This window comes from Garra rufa, chromosome 13 (assembly GCF_049309525.1).
Source record: "Garra rufa chromosome 13, GarRuf1.0, whole genome shotgun sequence".
Lineage (NCBI taxonomy): Eukaryota > Metazoa > Chordata > Actinopteri > Cypriniformes > Cyprinidae > Garra > Garra rufa.
Genome location: NC_133373.1, coordinates 41,023,307 through 41,040,899, shown reverse-complemented (window position 1 = coordinate 41,040,899; position 17,593 = coordinate 41,023,307). Strand labels below are relative to the sequence as shown.

General features: G+C 33.0%; 1 protein-coding gene across 2 annotated transcripts in view; it reads left to right on the top strand.

Annotated features, from left to right (window-relative positions):
• Positions 1-16,147: 16,147 nt before the first annotated feature.
• The window catches only part of dcbld1 (discoidin, CUB and LCCL domain containing 1), a 56,947-nt gene continuing 55,501 nt past the window's right edge, over positions 16,148-17,593 (top strand). For both annotated transcript variants that reach the window (XM_073816376.1, XM_073816375.1), the window contains exon 1: positions 16,148-16,346. In XM_073816376.1, coding sequence (XP_073672477.1) covers positions 16,271-16,346 — 76 coding nt within the window. In that variant the 5' untranslated portion in view covers positions 16,148-16,270. The remainder of the gene's footprint in view (positions 16,347-17,593) is intronic.

The window sequence follows — 17,593 nt, the reverse complement described above, 5'->3', positions numbered from 1 at the left end:
TTCGTTCAGAAAATTCAGCCAATTTCGTTCAGCCTTTGGTTTACCATCGCAGACACATGTTTGTTTAGGTTGTAGAGAAGATCAGAGGATCTAATATATAACTGCACAGTCCAGGCAGAACCACTGTCAGTCCAGATATATGACTGCTTTCCTGAATCTCAAGATTGAGTGTCAGCCTTTTCAACTTCAACAAGCCTCCAACTTCTAACGCTTCAGCACGTCTTCATGTCCCATGACCTCCGGACTCACAGTGATAAAAGTAAACAAACATTGTCTTACCTGGCTAGGTAACATGAGAGCTTCTGACTTCCTGCCGTGGATCTGTTAAGAGCTCCCTTCCAACCACCCCTGCCATTAAGGGCTGTGCCTTAAGGGTGCAGGGGCTTACGGGACGGGGGGAGGTGGAGATGTCTAGGGGGGCTACTAATGGACTTTAGATACATTAAGTTGAAAGCAGTAACTGAAGGGGAAAGGGATGGGGGAGAGAGATTTAGGATGAGAGGTGATTTGCAGAGTGTGAAACTGAACTGGTTTGCTTACAGAGAAGACAAACCTCTAGAGAAGGTCACCGGTACATGTTTAATCATCACAGATGCTTGCGAATCACTAGCTTTTGATAGTATGTGTCAGATTTAAAACTGTCAGATTCATTTAACACTTTTAATGCAGTGTTTCACTTCAGCAGAGTGCGAATGAAAATAAAGATAATGGAACAGCTCATCAAAGTGATGTTTGGTTTTAAAGAAGACTAGCGCATGTTGTCACACTTTTTACACTAGTGAATACTTCTAATGGTGGCTTTGTTTTCAGTTTCTGTAGAGACATACTCTAAAGAATTGCATATACAAGCAAATTATAGATAATGTTAATTTAACATGATTCATTTTTATGACAGGATGCCATGACAACGAAAGGCAAGTAACACAATAATTTAAACAAAACTTTGAAGTAAAAAAGACTGATATAGTATTTTCCTTTACAAAACACAAAATGTATACATATGATTTATTTGAAGTCTGCATTTTTGATCAAAAATACAGTAAAACTGTTATATTATGAAATATTATTACAATTTTAAATAACTTTTTTATATATGTATATATTTTAAAATATAATTCATTCCTATAATGGCAAAGCTGAATTTTCAGCAGCCATTATTCTAGTTTTCGTATAATTATATAATATTAATTTCAACCCTCTACAGTTGAGGTCAAAATTTGCATACACCTTGCAGAATCTGCGAAATATTAATTGGTTTATCAAAATAAAAGGGATAATAGAAAATGCATGTTATGTTATGCATGTATAAATGTTTTATTTAGTACTGACCTGAATAAGATATTTCACATAAAAGACATTTACATATAGTCCACAAAAGAAAATAATAGTTGAATTTATAAAAACGACTCTTTTCAAAAGTTTACATATGCTTGATTCTTAATACTGTGTTCTTACCTGAATGATCCACAGCTGTGTTTTTTGTTTAGTGATAGTTGTTCAAGAGTCACTTGTTTGTCCTGAACAGTTAAACTACCCGCTGTTCTTCAGAAAAATCATTCAGGTCCCACAAATACTTGGTTTTCAGCATTTTCGTGTATTTGAACCCTTTCCAACAATGACTGTGTGATTTTGAGAATCAATATTTCACACTGAGGACAACTGAGGAACGTACTGATGCTCCAGAAGGGAAACAATGCATTAAGAGCCAGGGGTGTAGACATTTGAATGTGCACATTTTTCTCATTTTGCCTAAATATCATATTTTTTTTCATTTAGTACTGCCCTTCAGAGGCTACAGAATTTATTTTCATGTTTCCTAGAAGACAAAATAAGTACAATTTACCTTGATATTCAAATTCCAAAAGTTTTCACCCCCTGCTCTCAATGCATTGTTTCTCCTTCTGTAGCATCAGTGAGTGTTTGAACCTTCTGTAATGAGTCCCTCAGTTGTCCTTAGTGTAAAAAGATGGATGTCAAAATCATTGTTGGAAAGGGTTCAAATACACGAAAAAGTTGAAAAACTAAAGAATTTGTGGGACCAGAAGGATTTTTCTGAAGAACAGCAGGCAGTTTAACTGTTCAGGACAATGGACTTATTAACAACTATCACTAAACCAAAAAAAACAAAAAACAAAACAAAAAACACACAGCTGTGGATCATTCAGGTAACAACACAGTATTAAGAATCAAGTGTATGTAAACTTTTGAACGGGGTCATTATTATAAATTCAACTATTATTTTTCTTTAGTGGACTATATGTAAACGTCTTTTATGTGAAATATCTTATTCAGGTCAGTACTAAATAAAAAATAACAAGCATTTTGTATGATCCCTCTTATTTTGGTAAAATAATTAACATTTAGCAGATTCTGCAAGGTGTATGTAAACTTTTGACCTCAGCTGTATATGTTTTTTGGAGCATTGTTGATTGCATGTCATTTAAGCTCATGATCAGGTCATGGTGACTAAGTACATGCGATCTGACGGATCCCAGTCATGCAGACGGTCACACTTCCACAGCAGTTGTTGCATGTGTTATTTATACATTCAGTCCTGATGACTAATATTACTACAGTATATTAGCACAAAATATGAACATATTTCATCAGATCTTCGCTGAATGCATTCAAATCAGATTTGTCTCTGTGATTACCTTAAAAAGACATGATGCAATTGAATAAAAATTTTTAGCTTAAGACCCATCATAATGATCAAATCAGATTAAGTGCATGCTAAATGATGTAAGATCCATTTCACATTTCGATTGTGTACTTTGCATACAGCAAGAAAAAAGCTTGTGTGAGAAAGCAAATGAGGTTTAAATTAAAATTGGAATGCATAGGAGAAAATACATATAGATGGTGTAACCATAAGTCACCTTTTCTTTCAAAAATATTTTACAATTTAAATTGGGTGCAGTTTACTTAAATAGTCCTACAGAGTAAATTAAGAATTGTGACCCTGCACCACAAAATTAGTCACACGTCGAACAGGTATATTTGTAGCAATAGCCAAAAATACATTATATGGGTAAAAATTATTTTTTCTCTTATGCAAAAAAACATTAGGATATTAAATAAAGATCATGTTCTATGAAGATACTTTGTAAATTTCCTACCGTAAATATATCAAAGCTTAATTTTTCATTGGTAATATGCATTGTTAAGAATTCATTTGCACAACTTTAAATGTGATTTTCTCAATATTTTGACTTTTTTGCACCCTCAGATTCCAGATTTTTAATAGTTGTATCTCTTATGACTGGTTTTGTGGTCCAGGGTCACAATTGTGTCATTAAGTCATTTAATTATTATCAATTGCATACAAATGTAAAAATATTGTTTTAAATAGCTTCAAGCAAGTCATACTGTATCACACTGCTGTGACGGCTTGAAATGTAAGGTCAGTTTGAGATATAAATATAAAATATTGTGACATAAACAGTAGCCGATGTCATAAAAGTGCACATACGTAATCTGAGGCTTGAAAAGCACATGCAGCCAGACCAGTGATTGTCACACACGTAGCCCAAGCTGTGGCCAGGAAAGCAGTACCCACGAACAGGTGGGCATAGCGCCTGTCAGGCGGGCAGAGATTGATGTGACGGGTTACGGTGCTGCTGGGTATTCTCTTTCCGCACAGACAGCTGTGCTGCACTGAAGGGAGATGTGTTGTCTCTTACAGGGACGGGACACACTGGAGCCCTGCAAATTCTCCGGTCAGTTTGAGTCCAAGTACAGTCGTTCTATAGGTCATTATTTTCACCTTAATATGGTTAGTTTACTATTTTAACTATTATAACAAACACACACACACACACACACACACACACACACACACACACACACACACACACACACACACACACACACACACACACACATAAACACCCCTAAAGGTTCACCTGAAAATTAAAATTCTGTCATTAATTACTCACCCTCATTTCGTTCCAAACCTGTAAGACCTTGGTTCAACTTCAGACAAATTAGGATATTTTTGATGAAATCCAAAAGCGTTCTGACCCTGCATAGACAGCAACATAAATGACACATTCAAGGCCCAAAGAGGTAGTAAGGACATTGTTAAAACAGTCCATGTGACATCAGTGGTTCAACCGTAATGTTATGAAGCTACGAGAATACTTTATGTGCACAAAGAAAACAAACTTCTAATGTACAAAAGGTTCTTTGTAGTGGAATTTAAAATGATGGTTCTTTAAAAATACATACAATATATCAATATCAGCACTGTTTTCTGGCCTGAAGAGTGAGTCATTTGAATCTTTCACTGAACCGACTGTTTCAAAACACTGGTTTTGTGTTTGTGGCCTTAAGAGTGAGTTGTTTGAATCATTCAGTGAACAGATTTGTTCAAAACCCTGATTCATTCAGAAACTAAACAAGTTCCTGGTGTTAAAGGTCCGCTGAAGTGCCTTGAAACACGCAGCGTTATTCTATGTGGTGACGTACTTTTAACTGAAACAAAAACATATCGCCCAGCCCCGCCCACTAATTTTGAATAGCCAATAGCGTTCCATTTATATCTGCTCGGGCCAGAGCTGTTGAGCTCGGTAAAGCCGCATTTGTAAGCTTATGACAGCCACCGACTAATAAATTACCCCACAGATTCAATATGAAACTCTTGCTAAAACAAAATAGTGATCATAATCATGCTGAGGCTGTGTAGTTTAATACATGCCGACCGCACATATGATCGCATATGTATTGCGTCTCTGTGTAGGGGGCGGGACACTACGGACTCTAGAGAGCATTTGATTGGACAGAACGTTTGATGAGAAACTGAAGTGCACGGTGATATCATCCAAATCCTTGATTCATATTGGCGGAAGTGACGAGACTGTAAGTTTTGAATGCCCATATCTTGTAAACGCGAATTTTGTCGTTGTTTTGAAGCACACTAGACTATAGATAATCTTAAGGCTAATATATTCATACTAAAAGCCAAAAAACTTTAATTTTGATTTCAGGGGGACTTTAAGAATGAGTCATTTGAATCATTTACTCAATGGATTCATTCAAAAACACTAATTCATCAGAAACGAAACAAGTTACTGGCCTTAAGAGTGAGTCATTTGAATCATTCAGTGAACAAATTTGTTCAAAACACTGATTCATTCAGAAATTAAACAAGTTTGTGGTTAAATCATTCACTGAACCGATTGGTTCAAAACACTGATTCAATCAAAAACAAAAGAAGTTACTGGCCCTAAGAGTGAGTCATTTGAATCTTTCACTGAACCGACTGTTTCAAAACACTGGTTTTGTGTTTGTGGCCTTAAGAGTGAGTTGTTTGAATCATTCAGTGAACAGATTTGTTCAAAACCCTGATTCATTCAGAAACTAAACAAGTTCCTGGTGTTAAGAATGAGTCATTTGAATCATTTACTCAATGGATTCATTCAAAAACACTAATTCATCAGAAACGAAACAAGTTACTGGCCTTAAGAGTGAGTCATTTGAATCATTCAGTGAACAAATTTGTTCAAAACACTGATTCATTCAGAAATTAAACAAGTTTGTGGTTAAATCATTCACTGAACCGATTGGTTCAAAACACTGATTCAATCAAAAACAAAAGAAGTTACTGGCCCTAAGAGTGAGTCATTTGAATCTTTCACTGAACCGACTGTTTCAAAACACTGGTTTTGTGTTTGTGGCCTTAAGAGTGAGTTGTTTGAATCATTCAGTGAACAGATTTGTTCAAAACCCTGATTCATTCAGAAACTAAACAAGTTCCTGGTGTTAAGAATGAGTCATTTGAATCATTTACTCAATGGATTCATTCAAAAACACTAATTCATCAGAAACGAAACAAGTTACTGGCCTTAAGAGTGAGTCATTTGAATCATTCAGTGAACAAATTTGTTCAAAACACTGATTCATTCAGAAATTAAACAAGTTTGTGGTTAAATCATTCACTGAACCGATTGGTTCAAAACACTGATTCAATCAAAAACAAAAGAAGTTACTGGCCCTAAGAGTGAGTCATTTGAATAATTTACTGAACAAATTTGTTCAAAAACACTAATTCATTCAGAAAAGATCCTGGCCTTAAGAGTGAGTTCTTTGAATCATTCACTGAACCAATTTGTTCAAAACACTGAAATAATTAAGAAACTAAAGTTACTAGCCTTAAGAGTGAGTCATTTGAATCATTCACTGAACCGATTGGTTCAAAACATTGATTCAGTCAGAAAACAAAAGAAGTTACTGGCCTTAAGAGTGAGTCATATGAATCATTCACTGAACCGATTGGTTCAAAACATTGATTCAGTCAGAAAACAAAAGAAGTTACTGGCCTTAAGAGTGAGTCATATGAATCATTCACTGAACCGATTGGTTCAAAACATTGATTCAGTCAGAAAACAAAAGAAGTTACTGGCCTTAAGAGTGAGTCATTTGAATCATTCACTGAACCGATTGGTTCAAAACATTGATTCAGTCAGAAAACAAAAGAAGTTACTGGCCTTAAGAGTGAGTCATATGAATCATTCACTGAACCGATTGGTTCAAAACATTGATTCAGTCAGAAAACAAAAGAAGTTACTGGCCTTAAGAGTGAGTCATTTGAATCATTCACTGAACCGATTGGTTCAAAACATTGATTCAGTCAGAAAACAAAAGAAGTTACTGGCCTTAAGAGTGAGTCATATGAATCATTCACTGAACCGATTGGTTCAAAACATTGATTCAGTCAGAAAACAAAAGAAGTTACTGGCCTTAAGAGTGAGTCATATGAATCATTCACTGAACCGATTGGTTCAAAACATTGATTCAGTCAGAAAACAAAAGAAGTTACTGGCCTTAAGAGTGAGTCATTTGAATCATTCACTGAACCGATTGGTTCAAAACATTGATTCAGTCAGAAAACAAAAGAAGTTACTGGCCTTAAGAGTGAGTCATATGAATCATTCACTGAACCGATTGGTTCAAAACATTGATTCAGTCAGAAAACAAAAGAAGTTACTGGCCTTAAGAGTGAGTCATATGAATCATTCACTGAACCGATTGGTTCAAAACATTGATTCAGTCAGAAAACAAAAGAAGTTACTGGCCTTAAGAGTGAGTCATTTGAATCATTCACTGAACCGATTGGTTCAAAACATTGATTCAGTCAGAAAACAAAAGAAGTTACTGGCCTTAAGAGTGAGTCATATGAATCATTCACTGAATGGATTTGTTCAAAAACACTGATTCATTCAAAAATGAAACAAGATCCTGGCCTTAAAAGTGAGTCATTTGAATCATTCAGTGAACAGATTTGTTCAAAAACACTGATTCGTTTAGAAACAAAACAAGTTACTGGTCTTAAGAGTGAGTCATTTGAATCATTCAGTGAACAGATTTGTTCAAAACACTGATTCATTCAGAAACTAAAGTTACTGGCCTTAAGAGTGAGTCATTTGAATATTCACTGAACCAATTGGTTTAAAACACTGATTCAGTCAGAAACAAAAAAAGTTACTGGCCCTAAGAGTGACTCGTTTGAATCATTCACTGAATGGGTTTGTTCAAAAACATTGATTCATTCAGAAATGAAACAAGTTTCTGGCCTTAAGAGTGAGTCGTTTGAATCGTTTAATGAAACGATTTAGTCTAAACAATGATTTATTCAGAAATGAAACAAGTTACTGGCCTTAAGACTGAGTCGTTTGAATCATTTACTGAACTGATTTGTTCAAAAACACTGATTCATTCAAACAAAACAAGTTACTGACCTTTAGAATGACTCATTTGAATTAAATCAATGAACTGATTTGTGTAAAACACTTATTCATTCAGAAACAAAACAAGTTGCTGGTCATAAAAATAAAATTTTAATAATTTACTTAACTGATTTGCTCAAAAACACTGATTTATTCAGAAATGAAACAAGTTACTGGCCTTAAGAGTAAGTCATTTGAATCATTCACATCATTCACTGTTAAAAAATTCATTCAGGAAAGAAACACCAATACTGTGCTGCTAGGAAAAGCGCAGCAATTCATACTGCTGAGGCTTATTTTGTTGGCAGAGCAAAAAAATAAATAAATAATTAGAAATAAAAGTAAAAGGGAGATTTTCAAAATTAAATCCTAATTTTGAAACTTTCCACTTTTATTGTTAAGGCTTTCGAGATGTGTCCATGTCACAAACTTTCACTATTATTTTGCAGTTTTAAATAAATTTTTTTTATTTATTTATCTGGCAAGGTTAAAATGGCCATGGCTGGATTAATACCAAATTCTATAAGTGCTAATACAGTTCAGAATTTTTTTCCCATTCAAACCATAATTTAATTAAAAGAAATCAAAGCAGGAAGTTTTTCCCCTTTTCTGTTTTTAATTAACACCGAAAGCCAGTTTGCTTTGTGATATTGTCGGACAACAAGGCGAACCCCAATAGACGGGCCTAATATTTTGCTATGGGTTTAATAAAAATTCCATCCAGCTCAAATCAAAGTTGAAAAGAAAATGCGCACAGATGTTTCACTGGTGTAATTGAGCATAACCTCTAGCTTTACCTTCACAATAACAGGTGAAATCAGAAAGCCAAACAGCTATATATCAAACATATAGACTCGGCATATTTGGAGGTGCAGAGCATAAAGAAAGCGCGGGAGAAATAAATGAAAAACACTTGACGCTTTGATGTTTCAAAACTCAATTTTCAGCACCTTGAAAGCAACAAATAAGCTATTTGTGTGATTTAATCATACATCAGAGCCAGCTTCATTGACGTAAACATTCCTCTTATTTTAATTGATTTAACCATTTCCTTGATTTGTCCAAAACAAAAGAGCCAAAGTGTGTTTCCTTCTAAAACTTGACCATGAAGTGAGTTTCCATCTGAAACATTTTCCTTGTTTATTAATGACTCCTAAGGATTTATAAGAATCACAAGGACATTAAGAGTCATCAGAACAGAAGTGTAAGCAAAGTATCCTTGGACTTCCTGCTCACATTCATCCTTTCATTACAGTGTCAGAATAAGTGTCTAACATTGTCAACCCAAACCGTTTCGGCTCAGACACAATTTATATGTACAGTTTCTTTTGTTGGCCTAAAATAGCTATTATCCCTTAGAAACCTTGAACCAGATGAAGGTATAGTGATTTTTACAAAGCGCCACAGCATGTGCTTGGTTTGAGAAAATGGAGTCTATGGGCCTCAGAAAGCATGAAAGCGACTTCCATAACCTCTCATTTTTTTCCGAAAAGTGTTTCGGATGTCTTTGAAGCCTCATCTAGAAGTCCATTATAAAGCAACAAAGTTGAAAGACAATTAATAGAGTAAAGGGACCCTAAATGCTGGCTCTCTGCGTTATTGAACAGAAATCTGTTATCCTCCCAGTAGCCTACACTTTGAAGAAAAACACACAAAGTGTTTCATTAAAAGAAAGTGTACTGTAAAGCTTTGTAGGATTGTAGGATTTCGCATTGGTGCTTTATGTTATTTTTTAATCATTGAATAAAATATGTTCATGAAATACACCTATATCTTTATTTACAGTCTGTACTGAAAACACAATGCAAGCACATGTCAAAAGCTCTCTCTGAAGCTTTGCATGGCCAAAGGCCTTGGTTTATTTGTTTAATATTCATTCTGAAGTGACAAAATGTGACAAGATGTTACATAAAATCAAAGCATAGCTTATGTACATTAAAAATAGTCTATGCAATTGTGCATATGAGTAAACCGCAATAGTCAATAAGCTATCAAGGATTTTATTTCAGCCTGAAGTCACATACAAGGTCACCTCAGCTGATCAAGCTATACCACGGCTCGTATTGTGAAAAAATTTAGTGCACTTAATAAAAAAATCACCATCTCTAAATGACTTGAATGAAACTTGATGAACAAAAAAGCGTTTCTGTTGAATACGAAAATATAACCTTGCCTTTCTTCAGTAAAATCTGCCTCATTCTTCTAAATTGCTCTTTTACAAAAAAGGAGGAGTGTTTTTTGGCACGCCGTCAAACACTTAACATCACTCCACGCTCCTATAAACTGAATCGCAATACATGTTCTCAAAAGCAGAAAAGCCCGACATCAGTTTAAAAGTGTAGTCAATAGCCTATCCTTCATGTAAAAAGGGGCTACCAAGGTCTCTCGCCATTCTTTCTTTGTTATCTAGAGATGAAGTCTCTCAGGTATTCCAGCAATCCTTTATTAATTAAAGGAAAAATGCATCTCAAATACTCCAGTGGCAAATAAACACATCCAGTTTCCTTCACTTTTTACTTTGCTGCTTCTGTTCTGACTCCATAAACTCTGTATTGTCACTTGTCAAATGCAGTTTAGCCTACTATTTCTAACCTATACGGTAAGGTGTCCGTCCCGGTAATATTTATCTGAAGGCTGACGGTGTTAAACGAAATGTACAGTATGTGAAGAATGCAGTGCCAGTAAGTAAAAGGCCCACACAAAGTTAAGTAAAAATGTCATCTTTGATGTAGCGTGTGAGCAATGAGGTGAAACACTAACCTGCGGTCTTACGGAGACCCTCGGGGTGCTGTGGTATTTTTGTTATGATTTGTTGTCATTGATAAATAAATCCACAGCTTTTTTTTTTCATGATGTCATTCTCCAGAGAGGAGGTCCTGTATGATTTCTCTGCAGAAATGGAAGAAATGTATGAAGTCAGACATTGATTGAATCGTTGAACTCTGCAGGGGTGTACTGAAATAAGCGGGTTTGGTGTTATTGGTACAGTATGTTGTGGAGTGTGTTGGCAGGGAAACAGAAACCCCTCTGTTACAACAGTTTTTTGTTCTTGTACATCATTAACAGTGCATGATTATTTAATTTGTGCATTTTTAAAAAAAATGACAAAGAATGAAGCTTTCTACTGGGCCAAACTTCTTCTGTATGTTTTGATTACATTGACCATAGATGCATTTTTTTTTTCAAACTGGATCATATTGTATTATATTATTATCTCAGCCAACTGTATCTTTAATTATCAATCATTTTGTGGTGCAAATAACATTTAAAATGTTTTGTCTTTCTATCATAGTTATCATTTTTGCATCCTAAATATACTTACATTATTTAATTTAACACCTATTTGACAACATTTCGCATCATTTAACCAAATTAATTGCTCAATTTGTAAATGATGCACAATAAATAAAAATATGATTATTATATTATATTATATTATATTATAATGATGCACATTAAATACAAATATGATATTTACCTTAATTTCTTCTTTTCTCAATTTAGAAATCTCAATTTCTTCATTTTGTGGCACAAATGACATTTAAATTTTATTTTAAATGGCTGTTTTGTCTTTCTAACATAATTGTATCCAGTGTAAATATATTTACATTAAGTTAACACTTATTTAACTAAATGTGCATTATTTGACCAAATTTATGCTCAATTTGGAAATGATGCACAATAAATAAAAACATGATATTTACATAGATTTTTCTTTGTTTGACAAAATTTGCATCATTTGACAAAACGAATGCTCAGTTTGGAAATGGTGAACAATAAATAAAAATATGATATCTATTTATCTTGATTTTTCATTGTTTTCTCAACATATCTCATGTCACATCTCAATTACACACTTTCTTTCTTAGTAACTAGGTACACTGACTTCTAAATTACTTTATAGATATTTTATTAAGTAATAAGTACTTATAAACATTGTATTATATTATATTATTTCTGAGTCAGATATCTTAAATTTTAATTAATTTTGTGGTGCAAATGACATTTTAAATATAGATTTTATTAAATAGCTTTTTGTCTTTCTATCATAGTTGTCATATTACATATCCTAAATATATTTAGATTATTTAATTTAACACTAATTTGACAACATTTGCATATTTGACAAAATGAATGCTCAATTTGGAATTGATGCGCATAATTATATTTTAAATATATTTTAAATATAAAAAGGCTGTTTTGTCTTTCTATAATAGCTATCATTTTATGTATCCTAAATATATTTAACTTAACACTTATTCAACAAAATTTTGTGCTCAAATTATTTTATTTTATTAAGTAATAAGTACTTATAAACTTTATTATATTATATTATATTATCTCAGTCAACCATATCTTATATTTTCATTCATTTTGTGGAGCAAATGACAAAAATATGATAAACAATAAACAAAAATATGATATTTACCTTGATCTTTCTTTGTTTGACAAAATTTGCATCATTTGACAAAATTAATGGTCAATTTATACATGATGCACAATAAATAAAAAATATATTTACCTTGATTTTTCTTTGTTTTCTCAACACAATATCTCATGTCTCATCTCAATTACACAGTTTCTTATTAGTAACTAAGTACGCTAACTTCTAAAAGAACTTTTATATTATATTATATTATATTATATTATATTATGTATTTTATATATTATATTATGTATATATTATGTATTTCTTTCACCAAAATTTTTGCTTGAGTTAATGATGTTATTTTCTTTTAGCTCGTTATTTTCTTTTAGCTCATTATTTTCTTCTAGCTGCTCCATTGTGCTTATTGGAAAAAGAAAGAAAGAAAGAAAGAAAGAAAGAAAGAAAGAAAGAAAGAAAGAAAGAAAGAAAGAAAGAAAGAAAGAAAGAAAGAAAGAAGATCTTTAATACATTTTAGAATACACATTTTGAATCACTGACAGTAGGATGTATCTGCTGTGTTCAGACAGGTGTAGTAACCCAAGTGTGAATGAGACATAATGCTGTACAGTCTCTGTATTACATTACAGCTCTTCATTCAAACCATCTGTCTGAGATGATTCAGTTATGAGCTGCACTTGTGCTCATGACCATAAAGGTGCCAAAATGATTTTTATTGCATTTGTATTGCAAATAGTTTATTTCTATCAATCCTCTCAGCTACAAACCACCTGGATTCATCTGTAGACCAAATCATATTTTGCATTATTATAAATGTTTTTATTACTACAACAGACAGTCAAACTACTGTTGCACAGTTTACAAGTAATTTCCATCATATAATAATCTTGACTGTTTTGATTTCCATTAAATGATTTCAGAATGCAGTTGTCAAATAAATATATCCAACAGCACCATCTAGTGTTTACCACTGGGTAGAAAAATATAACTTATGTAGTATCAGTATTGTGGTATACCACTATGTAACACAATTTCTGGTCATTTTTAAAGACCAATTTTTGATATTTTAGGTGCCATACATGTATTTTGAAACTGCTATAGAATTTCAAGAAAATTAGGATATTCACTTATGTCATAACCAATAAACCTTTTTAGTAAAACATGTTATTCTCAAAAAATAATGCCTATATGTACATACACATAATCTGGCACTAAGAACAAAACGATGTAATAGAGGAATAAAACTAATGTTATATAAAATGTAATTGCAAACTGATACAAAATCATTTAACTGACCTGTAGACTGATTTTTCCCCAGCAGAGGGCGCAATAGCATTATTAGTCCAAAGGATGCACAAATAAAAATTATCATTATTTTTTAAAAAGCATAGCCCTACACACACACACACACACACACACACGCGCACACATTAGACACATGCTTTTATAGTGCTATTTATAATAGCATTTGCTGTGCTGTATCGAATACAAAAGCAAAAATAAGCCTTTTTACTACAGAATCATTCATCTGATCTTTGCATGGTGTCGGTCTGCAGGGTTTCTCATAATGACAGTAATAAAACTTAATGGCCCTGGATGTTAAAGACAGGCCTGTGCTCTCCTGGCACAGATGCTGTGCAGTCTATTAATGGCCGTATGTTACTGGAAATCCACCAGTCACTATCTGACATTACAGCCTGTAATGCTTTTATTCAGTTGGATGTTTTGAAGGTTTCCTAAAACACACTTTTCAGATTGTCTCTCATTTTTTTGCCCACTAAAAATGTCTAAAAGTGTATACACCCACCCTATCTTAAAATATAATTCGTTACGTGTTGCAAATTACATTTGAACATTTTCTAAATAAAACGGACTAGCTATTACTTTATAGATCCAGAATACACGCAATTAAATCACATTTTCAGACTTATTTGACATATTTTGCTTCGAATTACAGTTCGATTTGGAGGCGACACACAATAAAAATAGATTATTTTCCTTGATTTGTCTTTGTTTATTCTATAACATTTTGCATGTCTCATCTCAACGCACTTTCTTAGTATAAGTACAATAATATTTAAATCGTTGGTTGGGGTGCAAATGACGTCCAAAATTATAAATATTGAATGTAATGTTTCTTATAGTTTAGATAATTGTTTTTTAATGTAAAATTAGTTATAAGTTTCATATTTTACAATTACAATTCTGGATCTGGGGGACAAGGGTAAAACAAAACATTTAAAAAGTATCAAAAATAATACATAAATGAACATTATTTAAAAATAAATGTGATAAAATAATAATATTATTATTATTATTATAAATATACACTACCAGTCAAAAGTTTTTTTTTCGTTTTTTTAAAAGAATCCTACATTTGTTTGATCCAAAGTACGGCAAAATCAGTAACATTTTGAAATATTTTTGCTAGTTAAAATAGCTGTTTTCTATTTGAATAGATTTTAAAATGTAATTTATTTCTGTGATTTCAAACCTGAATTTTTAGCATCATTACTCCAGTCACATGATCCTTCAGAAATCATTCTGAAAACAGCTGAGTAGATTTTTTCAGGTTTCTTTGATGAATAGAAATTTCAGAAGAACAGCATTTATCTCAAATCGAAATGTTTTTTTAAATGTTTTTTCTTTATTATAACTTTTGATCAATTTAAGTATATATATATATGTATATGTGTGTGTGTGTGTGTGTGTGTGTGTGTGTGTGTGTGTGTGTGTGTGTGTGTGTGTGTGTGTGTGTGTGTGTGTGTGTGTGTGTGTGTGTGTGTGTGTGTGTGTATGTGTGTGTGTATGTGTGTGTGTGTGTGTGTGACCATGGACCACAAAACCAGTCATAAGGTTAAATTTTACAAAACTGAGATGTATGCATCATATGAAAGTTCCATAAATAAGCTTTCTATTGATATATGGTTTGTTAGGATAGGACACTATTTGGCCGAGATACATCTATTTGAAGATATGAATCTGAGAGTGCAAAAAAATCAAAATACTGAGAAAATCACAGGTTCTCCAAATTAAGTTCTTAACAATGCATATTACTAATTAAAAATTACATTTTGATATATTTATAGTAGGAATTTTGCAAAAAATCTTCATGGAACATGATCTTTACTCAATTTCCTAATGATTTTTGGCATAAAAGAAAAATCAATAATTTTGACACATTCAATGTATTTTTGGCTATTGCTACAAATATACCCCAGCGACTTAAGACTGGTTTTGTTGTCCAGGGTCACACACACATATATATATATATATATATATATATATATATATATATATATATATATATATATATATATATTTTTTTTTTTTTTTTTTTTTTTAAAGAAGCCTGCATTTATTTGATCCATAGTACGGCAAAATTGGTAAAATTTTGGAATATTTTACTATTTAAAATAATTTCTAAATTAGAAAATATTTCTAAATTATACTTCTGAATGGTATAGTGTATGATATTACAGATTTACTCAAATGAATTTCAAAAGAAAAAATGTACTCAACTGTTTTAAATATTGATAATGATAAAAAATAATAATAATAATAATAGTTATTAAAATCAGCAAATCAGCATATTAGAATGATTTCTGAAGGGTAATGTTACACTGAAGACTGAAGTAATGATGCTGAAAATGTAGCTTTGATCACAGGAATAAATTACATTTTAAAATATTTTCAAATAGAAAGCAGTTATTTGAAATAGCAAAAACATTTCACAATATTACTGCTGTATTTTGGATCAAAGAAACGCAAGCTTGGTAAGCAAAAGAGACTCTTTATAAACTTTTGACTGGTAATTTGTTTAAACAATGTTTAATTAAACAGAAAAAAGTTGGAGAAACGATATTTATGTATCGCTTGTATCTCTCTTAAATATCACTTTGTAAACATGCCATACTCAGTATCTACACTAGGCTACTATACTAACAACCTGATACAAGCCAGACCCGTCAGACTGGTCTAGTAACCGCTTGGTGCCGCCTGTGGGAGAGAAACACGGAAGAGAAGAGTTCATTCAAGGCGTTTGGGGTTCCACACGGACACAAGTACACGAGTTTCTCCCGGTAAACATGCTCCCGTGAGGCTTCTCCAATGTGCCCTCGCGTTTTACTCTCATTCGCAGCGGTTTTAAGTGGAGATGTCTGGACACACATTACTGAATGGACTGATTCTCTTTTATTCAATACACCCGCTCCTGCTCGCCGAAAAACCGGGTAAGTGAACAAAAACACGGCAGATGATCGGAAACAAAAGGGGCTGTTTGTTGAGGCGTCAAAGGTTACTGGTGGAGCACTTTGTGTAGTTGTTTGCAAATATCATGCTTTTGTGTTTTTATGTTAGTATGTCAACGCACAGCTTGTTTTGAGGAAATATAATGTTTCAAACTTTGTTACTCGAGCTCCAGATGGGTCCTTTTAACTCGAGAGCAGTGAGTTTGATTTATAATTATAGATATACGTTTGGATTAAAGTCTAAATTGATGTATGTTTGTTGTTTTAGCCTATTCTACTTGCTGTCTTAGAATTATTGTATAGGAACAGTTTGGTGTTGCATGTTTCTCCTTGAAACTAGTGTTGCTTCCAACTCGATTCAACACCTACAAAGTTGATATCCCTAAACTTTGTAGATAAGATATTTGGTGTCAGCTTTGGCTCATTATAAAACGTGCTGACTGTGTTGTAACAGCAGTTGACACAACATGCTGGCGCAGTCTGTCCATGAGAACAACTTTCCCTCGAAAGAAACAGTCACAGTGGGACTGTATTGCAGTAAAAGTGCCTGGATAGGTAAAGCAGCATCTGATCTTTAGTGTGGAAACATGTAACTGTTGTCTGGAATTTCAATACTTCAGTTCACAGAGGGCTGGGATATTCCTTTAGGACTGATTTTCAATTCAGCTTATCCAAAGTAGCTTATTGAGTACACAAGGAAACAATACGACTGGAGAAACCTTTAGTTATTGAAGAAAACATTGTCATTATTTACTCTCTGGAACTTCAAGCTTTGTGCACAATATTTAAAAATTTAAAGCACAATTTTTTCAAGCTTTGTGCACAATATTTGATGTATTTTAAGCCATAAAATAACTGAAATTCAAATTATTTTACACTGAAACTCTTGACACCTATACTAGACTCTGGCTGGTTCATGAGAGAAGTACATATGTCTGATTTGGGAATGAATCATACTGAGTATGATCTTTCCAATGAAGGGGTTGATCTACATTCATGTATTTGGGAGAATCTACTTTTTATTGTTCTGTCATTCCAAACCCATAAGACTTTGATTCATCTTCAAGATTTTAAAGAATTCATGCCTTCATTAAAAGACCAGGTAGTCAAAAGTTTAAAGCGTCGTAAAACGAATCCTTATGAATCGAGCGTTTTGCTTCAGGTCTTGTGAAGACGTGAGTGACTGAACAGATTTATAACCCTTTTCAATCTTTTAAGTTTTGGTTACC